This window comes from Seriola dumerili, unplaced genomic scaffold (assembly GCF_002260705.1).
Source record: "Seriola dumerili isolate Sdu_G_001 unplaced genomic scaffold, Sdu_1.0 BDQW01000321.1, whole genome shotgun sequence".
Taxonomy (NCBI): Eukaryota; Metazoa; Chordata; class Actinopteri; order Carangiformes; family Carangidae; genus Seriola; species Seriola dumerili.
This window is the reverse complement of record NW_019174576.1, coordinates 2,055,928-2,069,880: the sequence shown is the minus strand read 5'-3', so window position 1 is coordinate 2,069,880 and position 13,953 is coordinate 2,055,928. Positions and strand designations below refer to the sequence as shown.

The window sequence follows — 13,953 nt, the reverse complement described above, 5'->3', positions numbered from 1 at the left end:
TTAGTAGGGTCGTGGCTGTAGTTTGTTTAGTCGGGTAATGGTAAAGGGTAAAGGCTAATGTTCTTTGTTCGGTGGGCTTGGTTGTCAGGGGGAGAGCCTCGTCTTTATCACAACAGATGGGCAGACTGACAGATAGTGTTACAGCACCCAAATCACAAAATAAAAATATCTCAATATACATCATAGAATAATAAACACAACAAATAACAAAAATATAGTAAAAAAAAAAAAAAAAATCATAGTGTGCAAGGTTGTTCAAACAGAGTGGAGTTTGGTGGAACCAGAAACTATGGAGCTGAGATTTGTGAGAGGTGCAGAGCGGTAAAGACCTGTAAAGTATTATTGCTGTAGGCGGGAAATATTTCCTGTATCGGTCCTTGAGACGGTAGAGCTGAACCAGTCTGTTAGAAAAAGTGCTCTGTTGCCTGTCCAGTAGGTGGTGGAGTGGGTGTTCAGGATTATCCATAATGGATAACAGTTCAGTGTCCCCCTCTACCACCATTTCAAAGATGTCTGGTTTGCAGCCAATTACAGAGCTGGCCTTCTTGGGTCAGTTTATTCAGTCTGTTGGTTTCACTGGCTTTGATGCTGCTCCCCCAGCAGACTACAGTGAAGTACAGCGCACTGGCAACAACCGACCTGGTAGAAGATTTCCAACATCCTGCTGCACATGTTGAAGGATCTCAAACTTCCTCAAGAATTAGTGTCTGCTCTTCCCCTTCTTATATACAGGCTCAGCGTCTTCCAGTCCAGTCTGTTGTCAATGTGGACACCCAGGTAGAGGAGACAGCGGACAGTTGCAACACTTTTTGGATTTCTCTCAGTTACTCAGACTATTTGGACAAGACCAACCAAAGACTTCTTGCAACTGTCCCTTGTTACAGCCTGCAGAGTCATCAAAGAACTACTGCAAGTGGCATGACCCAGAGTTATACTGAAAGTCTGAGGTGTACAAGGTGAACAGGAATGGAGACAGTACAGTCGCCTGTGGAGCCCCTGTACTAATCACCACCAAATCAATAGCACTACCTCGTCGGACAAACTGTAGTCAGTCAGATAGTTGGTAATCCTTATGCTTTTTAGCCACAAGGAAGTGCTTCAACCCCTTTGTTTTGTCCTTTAAGTCCCTGTCTAAATATTTTGTGTTGTGTGGATTGACATTTGCTGCTTGTGCTCACCTTGCAGCTGATCAGTTTGATAATATAGCGTACAGTGTGAAGTATTGCTGGAAATGGGAAGAAAATAAGAGACTTTATTCTACAGCAGACAAACATTGACTGCTGTTTACACAGCAACGCTAATTAGATCAGTTATAAAAAACCAAGTAATATATAATATAATAAAATCAAAATATTGGATAATACAAAATTTTGACCTGATGATGGCACTAGAAGAAAAGTCAACGCTTCACCAAAGTTACAATTAGTCCTGAGGGAGATGGGAATGTGTGCACCGCATTTCATGGCAATCCATGTAGTAACTGTGGAGATTTTTTAGTCAACCTATTGGTGGGAGGTCAGGGGATTCATCCTCACAGCACCACATCTGTACAGAATTTCATCTCAATTAATTCAGTAGTTAAAACTGAAGCGACCAACCTTGACATCCCTAGAGCCACACATGGCTAGCATGGCTAAAAATCTTAATTACTGTGATGAAAAAAAAGAAGCATGTTTCACAGCTTTTTTTTTTGTCAGCATGTAGCAAATACTATATGTTCAAAACAAATGTTTCCTCTTTATAATAAAAAATGTAATTGCGGTGGACATCATTTTCTAGGAGACAGCGTGAAAAGTAAGCAACTATAAGCATCCTGATACAAATGGCATCCTTAAGTCAAATCCATGTCAGTGTCTGAGGGCCAGACAGACAACCTGAAGCATTTAAGACTTACAACACACACTTTCCTCTCTTTAAATTATGGTTTCGGTGGAAATCAGATAAGAAAGTTAGCATCAGTCACAGACAATACATTCTGCTTTAAGTTTAACAGGAATAGCTTGTTCTCTTCTCCTTGAGGAGCGGAGCAGAGGCCTGGCTGGAATGGTAATGATGTGCAGGGGTGCTGCTCCAATATACCCGAGGAGCCACTGATCACTGACAAAATAACAGATGTACACCAGGGCTTTTCATGATGCCTGTATTTCATCACATACTTCAACCTAAGGAAAAGCCATTTACACCTATCACCTTGATAGTCGTGTCTGCAACAACAGGCAGATAGACAACAGCTTTACCAGTTCCCTTCCTATTTCTTTCCCTTTCACTACCCAACTCACAATAATTATATTTAATTTTAGTACACTCTTAAAATAAAACAAGTCGCGATGACATGCAGGATACAGGAATCTCCTCAGACAGCACATGAATTCACCGCCTGCTGGCACAGACTTAAATAATATCTCATTTGAACACCCATCACTCACAGGTCTTGTCTTGGAGATAGAGAACACAGCAAGGTATTGGAAAAGTATCACAACTCTTCCATTCTCACTCTGCTTTCAGTCTCAGGGCTTGTGCTTGTGTTATGTGCTGTTACAACACAAGTGAAATGCTTGTTTTCCTCTTGTTCATGGTTCTACAGTGACAAAAGACACAAAGAGAAAGTCAAGGATGATGTAAAGAAATTGTTGTGTGATTGCATGCTTGACGACTGGAAAAGATTTCCACTTGAATGCCAGTAAAGGAAAAAGGAGTGTGCAGCGCCCACATGAATCCTAATGATCTTAGCAGCATTTTCTCAACGTTTTTTTATTTTTTATTTATTTTTTTTTTCCTTAAGCAAATAGATGTGGCTTGGACTGGAAAGAGATGACATTTTCACAATAATAGTGTTCAAGCAGGGTCAACAGACCAATGCTGCAAGGCCTTGGAACAGTTCCCAGTTCTGAGTTTGAAAAAACATGATACATTGTTTCTCTGCTGAATATTGTACTACCTTGTCATTAAGATGTATAGAGCCTGGGGACTGAGCTCTTATCTGGGTATATCAGTAATTCGTACCCTTGAGTTATCCTTATCCTTCTAATACACATAGGCCGAAATGTGAAGCAATTTACATGTATTAATCACTTTTTTTTATTGCCAATGTGTGAATGATTTGTAACGTTACTTAAAAAATGAGACCTACCCCAACTCTCTCAGTTGCCTACAGCTAGTGGACTGATTGGACTTGGGACAAATTTTCTGTTAAATCCAAGGGTTGAGATTAAATATCTATTTCACTCTCCTACAACACTAGCTAACATTAGCTTAGAAATGGAGTCAGCTAACGTCAACAAATTACATAAGCACATAACAAATTGTCTGAATCTGCTACTTTGTGGATTTTATGTGCATTATCTCCAATCTAACGTTGTTTGACTGACGTTAGTTTAGGGCAGGGACGCCATGGTTACGGCCCGCGAACATCACATCCAGCCCGTGGGTTGATATGGGAGAGTTTTATTTTTATTTAAATCTAATGTTTTATTTTTTATTTTAATTTTCGTGGAACCCGTCAGTTGCATAGACTGCCTGGTGTGACTTTGAGCACGGAGCGGGAGACAAACAGCGCAGTGAGCCCCCCTCCTCCCCTCGCGCGTGGACGATATAGCCTACCAGTGAAGGAGACATCGCCCATCCCTAAGCTTAAATTGCTTGCACAAAACTTTTGATCAGCACTCAGCATTTGTTTATTGTTGTTGTTCATTTAAACTAGTATGCACAGAGAGCGTGAGGGGGCGGGCGGGTGAGAGAGAGAGAGAGAGAGAGAGAGTGCGCAAGCGAGCAAGTGTGAGAGCTAGAGTGAGCTCTGCGGTCTTGGCCATTAGTTCATGTTATTTTTATGTAGGTAATATGTTGTCAAATATGTTTAAACTTAAATAAACTAGCCTATCTATACAGTATGTCTCGTTGTATTAGTTTGTCCTGGTATTGATGTGATGCCCGTCATTGAATAATGCGCAAATAGATATTCAAATAGTTTGAATATATGTGTTTTTTAGAGGGAATATTCGAACGTCATTTTTGAGCAATTTTGACAGCCCTAGCATGGATAGGACAATGTTACGTTTTCACAGGGTACTGTAACTTGCTTTAGGCTTCTATGTAATTGTAGGCCTCATTGTGAGGCTATTGTGGTGCCAATGCAATTTCTTTTTGATGTGTAGGCCTTAATGAATAATTTCAAACAGTGATGTTGAGTCAGTTTTTGGTCTTTTCAGTTCAAAAGTGTAATTCGGCCCGCTGAGGTCTCACTTGAAAAAAATCTGGCCCCCTGACCAATTTCACCCTGGCATCCCTGGTTTAGGGTTATCGCTGTCGCAACGCACTGACAGATCCTTTCAGTACAGTGGTTACATCACAATATGAAAGCTCTATTCTGTTATGCTAAAACATTAGCACAATACTGAAGCATGGCAACACATCTTATTCATAATATTCCATATAGTTCACAAGCATTGTCTTCCAGCAGAGGTAGCTATGCTGTCATTACTGAGCCTCTCAGTAAAATCTTGATGAACAGTGGTTGATAAGGCTGGCTAACTAGCTAACGCAGATGTAACATATAGATGTCTGACAGACTGTCTGCTTGTGTGTCTTGCCCCCTCTGAAGGAATGCATTATAGCAAATTTCCTGTCATGCAAAAAAAAAAATTAACTTGTGTTCTCAAAAAGCGTGCTAGTGAAAATCCCATTATGTAGAGATGAGTCCAAGTAGCATAACATGTCAGAGAGATAAATCCTTTCCAAAAACAGGATTTACTCACCAAATGAACCACTTGGGTTTATGGATGAATATACTTTGGGTTTTGCCTGTCAAACACAAACTGTGATATTTAACATCCTTTAAACATATTTAACAGGGTGACAGATTAGGCCTATTTATGTTGTTTTCTTCTTGTGATGTTTTTTTTCTGATTTGTGAGTGCAAATTATGAATTTGTACATGATTCAGTAATTCAAGAGTTTACTAATTGCACACAAAATATCAATTTTTTATCATTAAAGTCTGCATAAAACTTTTGGCACTGTTACGGAGGAGGTGCTGTGCTTCCAGCACAAACAGATCAAAAAACGTTTAGAAACCGAAAAGGCAAAAGCTGTCACAAAGCCACAGACATTACTTCCTGTTCAGAAACCTTGTTTTTCTTTTATGTATAATAACGGAATCATTTTATGTGATTAGATCACCTGGTTACTGGATAGTGGCTGATATCAGAGGATGCTGTCTGACTGTATTTGTCTTTGTGCTGTGGTAGGAACATTACTTTTTCAACAGGAAGTAACATGTTCTGTAAGAAATGTGGTCTTAATTTCAAGTGCTACATTTAGCATCTCTATGTGTGTCCTACATGCATCTTTAAGATACGAATAATAGATAGGTTTGAAATACAAAAAAACAGAGTGACAAAATTCATATTGTAAATGAATATTATCACAATGAAACAATATGTACAATGACCGATACAATATATAGACATGATACATTCTATAGTATTGTTAAGTGGCAATTAAATTGCAGCAGGATGCAGTACAACTGAAATATTTTCCTTATAAAGATACAATATTTTTCATTTAACACAGGATGAACATAATATACAGCATGTTCAATAGGAGTGACTTTCTTTACAATCATACACATGACCTTTAATACAGTTCTGCCCTCTGTTACAGATGGTAATCCAGTCAGTGTCCAAATGTTTTATCTGTCTGTCTGTCAGTCCATCTGACCATTTATCCATTTATTCATCCATCTTTTGCATCATCCATCCATCCATCCATCCATCCATCCTTCTAAACAACCATGAATACATCCATCCATCCATCCATCACCACCAGTCTACCTACGTAACTATCCAGTCATCCATCCATTCACTCACCCACCCATCTTCCTATCCTTCTATGCATCATCCAGTCATTTTTTTAATTTATTGTAGCTTTCTTACAGTTATCAGGGGAATATTGCACCTTTTGATATGCTTTTGGTTTCTTCTTCCCATTTCTAATAAGTTACAGACTCATTGTCAATCAAAGGAGCTGTCATTTAAACCAGTACAAACACGATGTATTTAGGCTCCTTCCTGTGACATGACGTAACGTTTTTTGTAAATACAACGGTGCTGTTTTGTTAATTCTCAGCGAATTCTATTTGTCAGTAGAAATGCAATATAATGTCAAAAAACCTCAGAGGGAGAATGATGTTCAACAGTACAGCAATCATACAGAAAATGGATCTTTACAACAAAAACAAAATACTAGAATGCGCTGCAAATGTAAATAAACATTGATGTTTACTTACATTTACAATTCATTGTACAGTGCTATTTTCCTCTCTGAATAGGTGAAGCCTATGCAGCTGATGTTAGGAAACAACCCAGGTGCTGCTTGCTAAAACAGCATTTTCCTGAAAAATCACTTGCAGGAAATAATCTAACAATTCCCTGACCTTTCTCACAACTTATGTTCTCAAAAAGCGTGCTAGTGAAAATCCCATTATGTAGAGATGAGTCCAAGTAGCATAACATGTCAGAGAGATAAATCTGTTTCCTAAAACATGATTTACACTAGCACCCCATCCATCTAAAGAGGAGATGTGCCTCAGTAATGCTTAATTTGCATCAAAAGTCATTTGGCTTCTTCTGTCTGCTATTCACTGTCCATGTATAAATAATACACTGGGAAACACATTATGATTGATTTATTTTTCACATGGATTTTCTGCTGGGAAGTAATTTAGCTGTCATTAGCTAATAAAGGAAATTCTTTTAAATTAGATTTTTCTCAATTGTTGCACGCCTGACATAGCACTTTATTTTATGGCCTATAAATGTGAATGTCTGACTAAGTGATTGACTGACTGACTGACTGACTGACTGATTGATTCTATTTATGGATTATCAGACATGTAATGAAGTTACATGATTGATCTGTCAACCAAATGTTGGAGTTTTCACTGGCTGTTACTCTCTCAAAATGAATTGGTACAAACAGTTTCTATTACATCAAGCTTTTCAGACCCCAACCCGACGTTGTGGTTATACAATCAGGATTTAGGCAGCAGCAGAGCGGCAGCTTGGAAATGGCTTGGGAGTGACTGCTGGTTATTAACAAGTAATCTTAATGGGCCATGTTTTTAATCACTATTTTATACTTGTTCCGTTGTCTGACAATGGAAACAGAAAAACATGTAAATGAGAACAGCTTTTTGGGAGTTTGTCTGTATTAAAATACTATACAATACAACGCAATGATGTCATGAATATGCTAATTGCCGTATTATGTCATCCAGCTACATTTAGCAACTTTTCATGCAGGCTATAGCTACCTTCCATTGACAGATGTTAACAGCAGTTATCAACAACGTCCTCAATTCTTCACATTGACCATACATGGACCAGCCATATACTAGGTTTTGACCTAGTCTTGTTTTTGTTGTTTTGGTCTTACAGCTTTCATCAATGTTGTTTCTGGATGCATCAGAGAGCTTCTTTAGGCAAACAAGCTACCCTACACAAGCTTCACATCACCTTGCTTGGCACCAGAAGGCAGACAAAGTTAGTGACAAGTGATTTTCTATGTCTTTACACAGAATATATACTCAGTTATATTCCACAAAAGCTGGTGAAGCCCAAAACACAGCAAGAAAGACAGTTAACATGTGACTTACATTTGTCAGTTTGCCAGAAACACATGAATTCCAGTGTAACTCTATTTCTGCTTGATGTCTAGGCAGGTGTTTGCTAACATATTAGCCATATCAACTTTATAAGACTGTCCCAAAGTGAAAAAAACTAAGAAATCAAACAGGATATAATACAAGCTCTTTCCACATAGAGTAAATTGTGTTTTTTTTCCCCTCTTTCAGTGCACAGAGAATAACGTTTGGATTATAAATTCATTTATGAAACAGAGATATCATTCAACCTCTTACCACAATTTATAGACATAATCTGTGAATCCGCAGAGTGTGAGAATAAGCACGTTGAGTTAACAAAGCTGATGTAACGTAATGACAGGGCAAAGAAAGGCAAGCAAGACAAATTCGAGGTTTTCTCTGGAGACTGCAGCTATTGTGGAGTATCTATAAAGCTGAAGCAGCTGAAGCGAGGCAGCAGAGGCAGAACCTGGTCCTGGACGGCTGGGCCACACCGCTTACCTCATTTGTGCATGACAGCTACCTCATTGAACGGCTACACTGCCAGCATTACTGCTGCGGCGCCGCTATTGCCAGTCCTATCTTTAAACACTGAGTTTACCTTTGATTATGGCCATCATTAATAGAATGTTTGATTTCTTTTCATGCTAAATTTAATTTATATTTTGTTGAAACACACACACACACCCACACACACACACACACACACAGAGAGAGGGAGAGAGGGAGAGAGAGGAAGAGAGAGAGAGAGCAGCAGAAAACTACTGTTTGCTTATTAACATTATATACTTTAATTACAGTCTAGTTTCTCCTATGACAATATAGTCCGCATGTAGCCGCCAGTTTCTCCTTTAATAACACAAAATGTAAATTTCTTCTCTGTCTGTGACATATTCAGAATCAACCTAGACGTTGAGAGGTGTCAGTTTTATGTAATTTTGCTGGCATGATGTCAATATGACTATCAACACATCCTTTCACTGTCTATTCTTGCCGAGAACCGCGTATCTCACGTCTGCATAATAGGCTCCATGTCGTAACTCGAGATGCTGCACCTCACACCCCCGTCTCAGGCGGGCTGTGTGGCTGCTCTAACCTGTTAACATGGGCGCCGTCACACACAGGTGAGGTATGCAGTGTGGCCAGGGCCTAAGTTTTTTTTGCTTCAGCCCAGCGTATCTGCAAAAACAGGAAAAGGCCTGCTCACAACCAGCACATGGAATTTATAACTTTTCCTGTTATATAAGTCATAAATGGGATTTGATTTCAGGTATCCAGCCCAACCACTCTGGAACTGCAGTTTGTAATGTGAATTTATCCACATTTTGGATGTAGAGTCAGCATCCACATCCATCAGTCTTCACTGCCATGTAGACGACAGCTGGTTGAATTAAAAGTCTTATATGGCTTTCCCATGGCAGCGTTCAGGTATGTTACGGTTCCAGCTTTTTTCAGAGGCTTCACTGAGAACCCTCAATGAGTAAGACATGAAAAACTGTGGTTTAAAAACATCAACAGGCCATATTTGTAGTCCAAACGAAGAACTACAAGTAGAAAACTAATAGTCGTTGATATTTAAAATCCATCTGAGGAAATTGCAGTTGAAAAAACTAGAGTAGTTAGTTATCAGTCATGTTTGTCATCCAACAAAATGCTTGTAGGCCAATGTAATGAACTACAATAGTCAGCTGTGTTCATCTGCTGTCCTGAGACACGCTTTCCCACGTACTGGCTTCATTTTCGTCCAAGTCAGAGAGTGCTGCTGTACACAGATCCGTGAAGATATCTGGAAAAACAGAAAGATTTATGTCAGCTTCAACTTTAAATACAATCTTGCATCTTAGCATCTTTGAAAAAAAACAAAACAGGAGTGGAGAAATATGGACAAACTGTGGCATTCAAACACAGTGTTTGAGAGGGGGGATGCACAGCCCAGACTAGAGTACCAATCAAACATAACAAACCAAACAATGAAGCATACAGAATACAAGACATACAGTAGCCTATACAACAAAATTACAATACACAATTATTAGTACACCCCTGGACAATATCGCTCAAATGTGAAATGATTAAAAACTGTGTCATCTTGCAGTATTTGTATTATTTCAAAATTTGTTTGATATTATATATAATTAAAAGTAAACACGTTAGATAGACTAGATTGTAAATAAGGCCCCAAGGACAACCTCAATGCAACAAAAGTGAGTACAGCTCATTTCCTAATTGGAAGAACAAGGTTATAAAATAACCTGTAAACACTACATCTTTCTCAGTTTTGGTCTGGGTTGTGTCCACAGGGTGAGGAACTGCCTGAACAAGTAAGAAACAGGATTGTGAGACTTCAAAAAGATGGGAGAGGGTACAAGAGCATCAGTAAGCTCTGGACATAAGCTGATAAGGAAGAGCAATACTATCAATAAAAATAGGCACAGTGGCTTCTGCTATTGGCTTTGAAAAATAAACCCACTTACAATTTGCTGTTTATGCAACCTTGCATTGAAAACAGATGGGTAAGTGCTTCTGACTTGGCACAAAGATTATCTGTGGAAATCTGTGTTTCGGTGACTGATCAGACAGTGAGAAGGACACTGCATGATGTCAACCTCTGTGGATGGCATCCAAGCAGAAAACCATTACTTACAAAACAGCACAAAACTGCAAGAATAAACTTTGCCAGAGACAATGAAAGTAAGCGTGATGAATGTTGGCAGCACATTCTTTGGTTAGAAAAAAACAAAAATAAATTTGTTTGGATCAGATGGGGGTGCAGTATGTCTGGTATGGACTTGGTCAGGACTACCACAGTGACAGCAAAGTGCCAAACGTGGAACATGGAGGTGAGACTGTGTTGATATGGGGCTGCATGAGTGCAAAAGGTGTTGAGAAGATAACTTTTATAGATGCCACAATAAATGCAAGTTTGTACATAAAAATACTGAATAAAAAGGTGACTCCCAGTCTCAAGACACTTGGCAGGAGAGGAATTTTTTAAAGAAGAAAATAGTAAAAAAAAATATGACCTGGCCAAGTATGTCCCCTGACTTGAATCCAATAGAACGTTTTGAGTATTTTAATGTGGAAAGTAGAGCTACAAAACCCCTGCAACAAACAGCAGCTGGAAAGAATCACCTGTGAAGAATGGCCGAACATCTGTCCACAGAAAAGTAAATTGAATCTCACTAACGAAGGGTGTACTGACTGTTGTTGCTGTGGCTCTTAAATAATTCTTTCTTTATAGTTTAATTAGTCAAACATTTCTGTTTCTTGAATGAACAGGAATTGTAATTACTTAACATTTCAGTGATATTGACCAGGGGGGGTTGTTGTATACTGTAATAATGAGGCATTCAATATCTGCAACAATGTCTGCAAGTACAGTGCATAAAGAATTATAGGAAAGGCAGATATGGGCAATCAACGCAGACAGGTGGAGAGAGCTTTTTGTAAACGGGCTTCACTTAACCAAAATACTGAAGAGAAACTGCTCGAGTGTGAAATCCTGTCTTATTCACACACACACAAGAAAAAATCAAAACACAGAAGAAGAAGAAGAAAGAGATGAAAGGGAGAGAAAAGGAGGACAAATGAGGAGAACGAAGAGGCTAGCTGTTTTGATGATGAGAGGATAGAGAGTCATAACAAAACAAGCAAGGCCACAACAAACACTTCAAGGACCAGCCGTCAAGGCGGCATTAAAGGGAGGAGACGGTGGAGAGATGGATTGAGAACAGAGGGACAATGAGGCAAGAGAGCTGAGAGACAGTCAGAGAGTGCAGACCCCAGGAGTGGCTGTCCTGTTTGTGGCATTAAACCATGAACTCATCGGCACAGTATGGTGATATAGAACCTGTGCTCAAAGTTCATGCGAGGTCCAGATTGATATAAAAGATATGTGGATAGGAAGCTCTCAGTTAAGAGGAAAAGCGTTTTGAGAAGAGTTTTGAAGTGAGAGGAGCTCGGTTCAAGAGGTATTTTTGCCCACTGTGAATTCCTCTCCAGTTGTCTTTTAATGACGTTCACACAGAGTAACTTAACTCTTACTCTTAAAAGTAGAAAATCTGTAAGATTTTAATGTTCCACTGTTGCTACTACTACTATTAACACTTATTTCACAGTTATAACTGTTGTTCTATGGTTTTGGCTGAACGCTACGTGGATTATCTAGTCATTAACACTGTTGATATGCATATGGTGTAGACAGCCAGTGGGGGAGGTGAAAGGGCACCGGGACAATAATGTGACAGAGCTGTAATCAGGTTAGTGTGTAACACTACATTCATGACAAATGGGATGGATGATACAGACATGACAGATTCCCTGGGTGAATGCATGTTCAAGCTAAAACAAAGTGTTAAGCTTATGGTATGGCCACAGGTTCTAATTATTCGAACTTCATTATGCTGTACCTGATGGCTCTGAATACTACAATACCCATGAACCTAAGCCATCCTTTCTATGGAAAAAAAAAGCAAATTAAAAGCTACAAATCCGAGGTATATTGCTGCAGTTTGGAACAAAACACTGTCACAGTTGCCAAATTTGATCTAAAAATGGGCCTGGAATCCAAACTGGAATTAAACTGCTGAATTTTTCATCAGCTTTCATCAAAACATATTGTTTAGCTCCAGCTCGCGCCACAATCAGTGACAGAGTTTTATATTTGGTAACTGGATGTTTCTAATGACTGCTTCGGGAGCTGTAGTTGACTTTTCCTATCCTTATGTTTTTCTAATACAGTTACTTATCTGTTGTGCTGATGATTAAATCAGGAGATCATTAATTTCATGTCGTCCAAGTCTTCAATCCGAGTGCCAGTCACCCAAAATTGTCTCTTCACAAAATGAACAGGAGTTTCACACAATTCCTCCTGCTTTGCCTCTCCACAGAGCACCTCATGTAGACCCTCACGACAAAACATTTTTGAGCACACGTGTCTCTTCAAAATGACGACACAAGGCACGTCATGTACAATCTTACACCACTGAGGTGATAAATCTTGGCCTCAAAATATATTTTTTCTTTCTATGTCCACTCCCAGGCGTCTTAGGTAGAGAGAGAGAGAGAGAGAGATACAGAGAGAGAGAGAAACAGATAGAAAAATCAGTGCCGTAAAGAGAATGTGCTGCAGTCGGTTACATCATGCTCTGAATATTCAACTCAACAAGCCAAAGCTCTTCCACCCTCATCCGCTCCATACTTCCATCCAAGCTGAACTCCACCCGACAGTCTCTCCCTCCCCACCCAATCCCTTGGCACGTGGCCCAACTATTAAGTCAGAGAGTGAAGGAGCAATTGACAAAGTTGAAGTAAAGGAGGGAAGGGAAGGGAGGGGAGGGGTGGGGTGGGTGGGTTTGGGAGTGAGGGTGTCACAGCAAAGCGGCCAGTGGTTAGTCAGAAGCATCAGCGTTGTTACTTCATGAGTGACCTCCTTCAGACGCTGCCTGCAGTATTCTGGGCGGAACCAGCCCTGTCTCTTCTGTTAAGAGCTTCTTGACCAGCCTAGAACATGAGACACAGTGCAGGCAAGGGTCTTCACTCACTCACAGGAGGAAAAGTAAACACAGTGACACTTTATTTTACCGGTCCTATGGGTTCTTCATTTCCCAGATTTTTGGACAGCAAGCACACCCTGAATGTACACATACCTGTGGCTCACACTGATCACATCAGAAGCCCCAGAACACACAAAATCTTTATAAGAAAACTCTTGAATTAGCCTGGAATCACGTTTGTCCTCTTTTGGTAGAGGCTGCCACCTACCACACACCACAAACCACATCCCAGACCAGTCCCACTGAACACAGAAACACCAAACTGATATCAACCTTCCATCAAACTCCCAGTGAGACAGAAAACGTAATCAAACTTTAAAGCTGATGTTGCTCCAACACCGTTTCTCTTCTTTGATCTGTCTATCTGCTGGTGAAGAGATGTGCCGCTAAGATAACTCAGTATCTGTGAAATCAGCTCCTGTCTTACTGTAGTTTCTGTGGTTGCCATGGTTACACGATGAGCTGTGATGGAAAGCTGAAAAAGCTGAACCATTATCAACACAATGGCGGCTGTGGTGGTGGTGGTGGTGGTAGTGCAATGACATTTCTTAACTTATCTTGACAGTTTGTACTTAATGTGTTTATGAACTCTAAATGAATACTGAAGAAACACAGCAGGTAGACAATGAAAATTTCACAGTGTCTTGATGCAACTGCCTTCGAGAAACAGCCTCTGAAAACGGAAGAGCATGACAGCCAATAGGGAGGAAGAAGGACTTGAGCGCAGTGGACCCTTGTGACTGGGGGGGGGGGGGGGTA

The 13,953-nt window shown here is 39.9% G+C and overlaps 1 protein-coding gene across 2 annotated transcripts in view; it reads right to left on the bottom strand.

Moving 5' to 3' along the window:
- Nucleotides 1-8,335: 8,335 nt before the first annotated feature.
- LOC111231895 (guanine nucleotide exchange factor DBS-like) overlaps nt 8,336-13,953 on the bottom strand; it is a 110,709-nt gene continuing 105,091 nt past the window's right edge. For both annotated transcript variants that reach the window (XM_022759161.1, XM_022759162.1), the window contains exon 30: nt 8,336-9,425. In XM_022759161.1, coding sequence (XP_022614882.1) covers nt 9,425 — 1 coding nt within the window. In that variant the 3' untranslated portion in view covers nt 8,336-9,424. The remainder of the gene's footprint in view (nt 9,426-13,953) is intronic.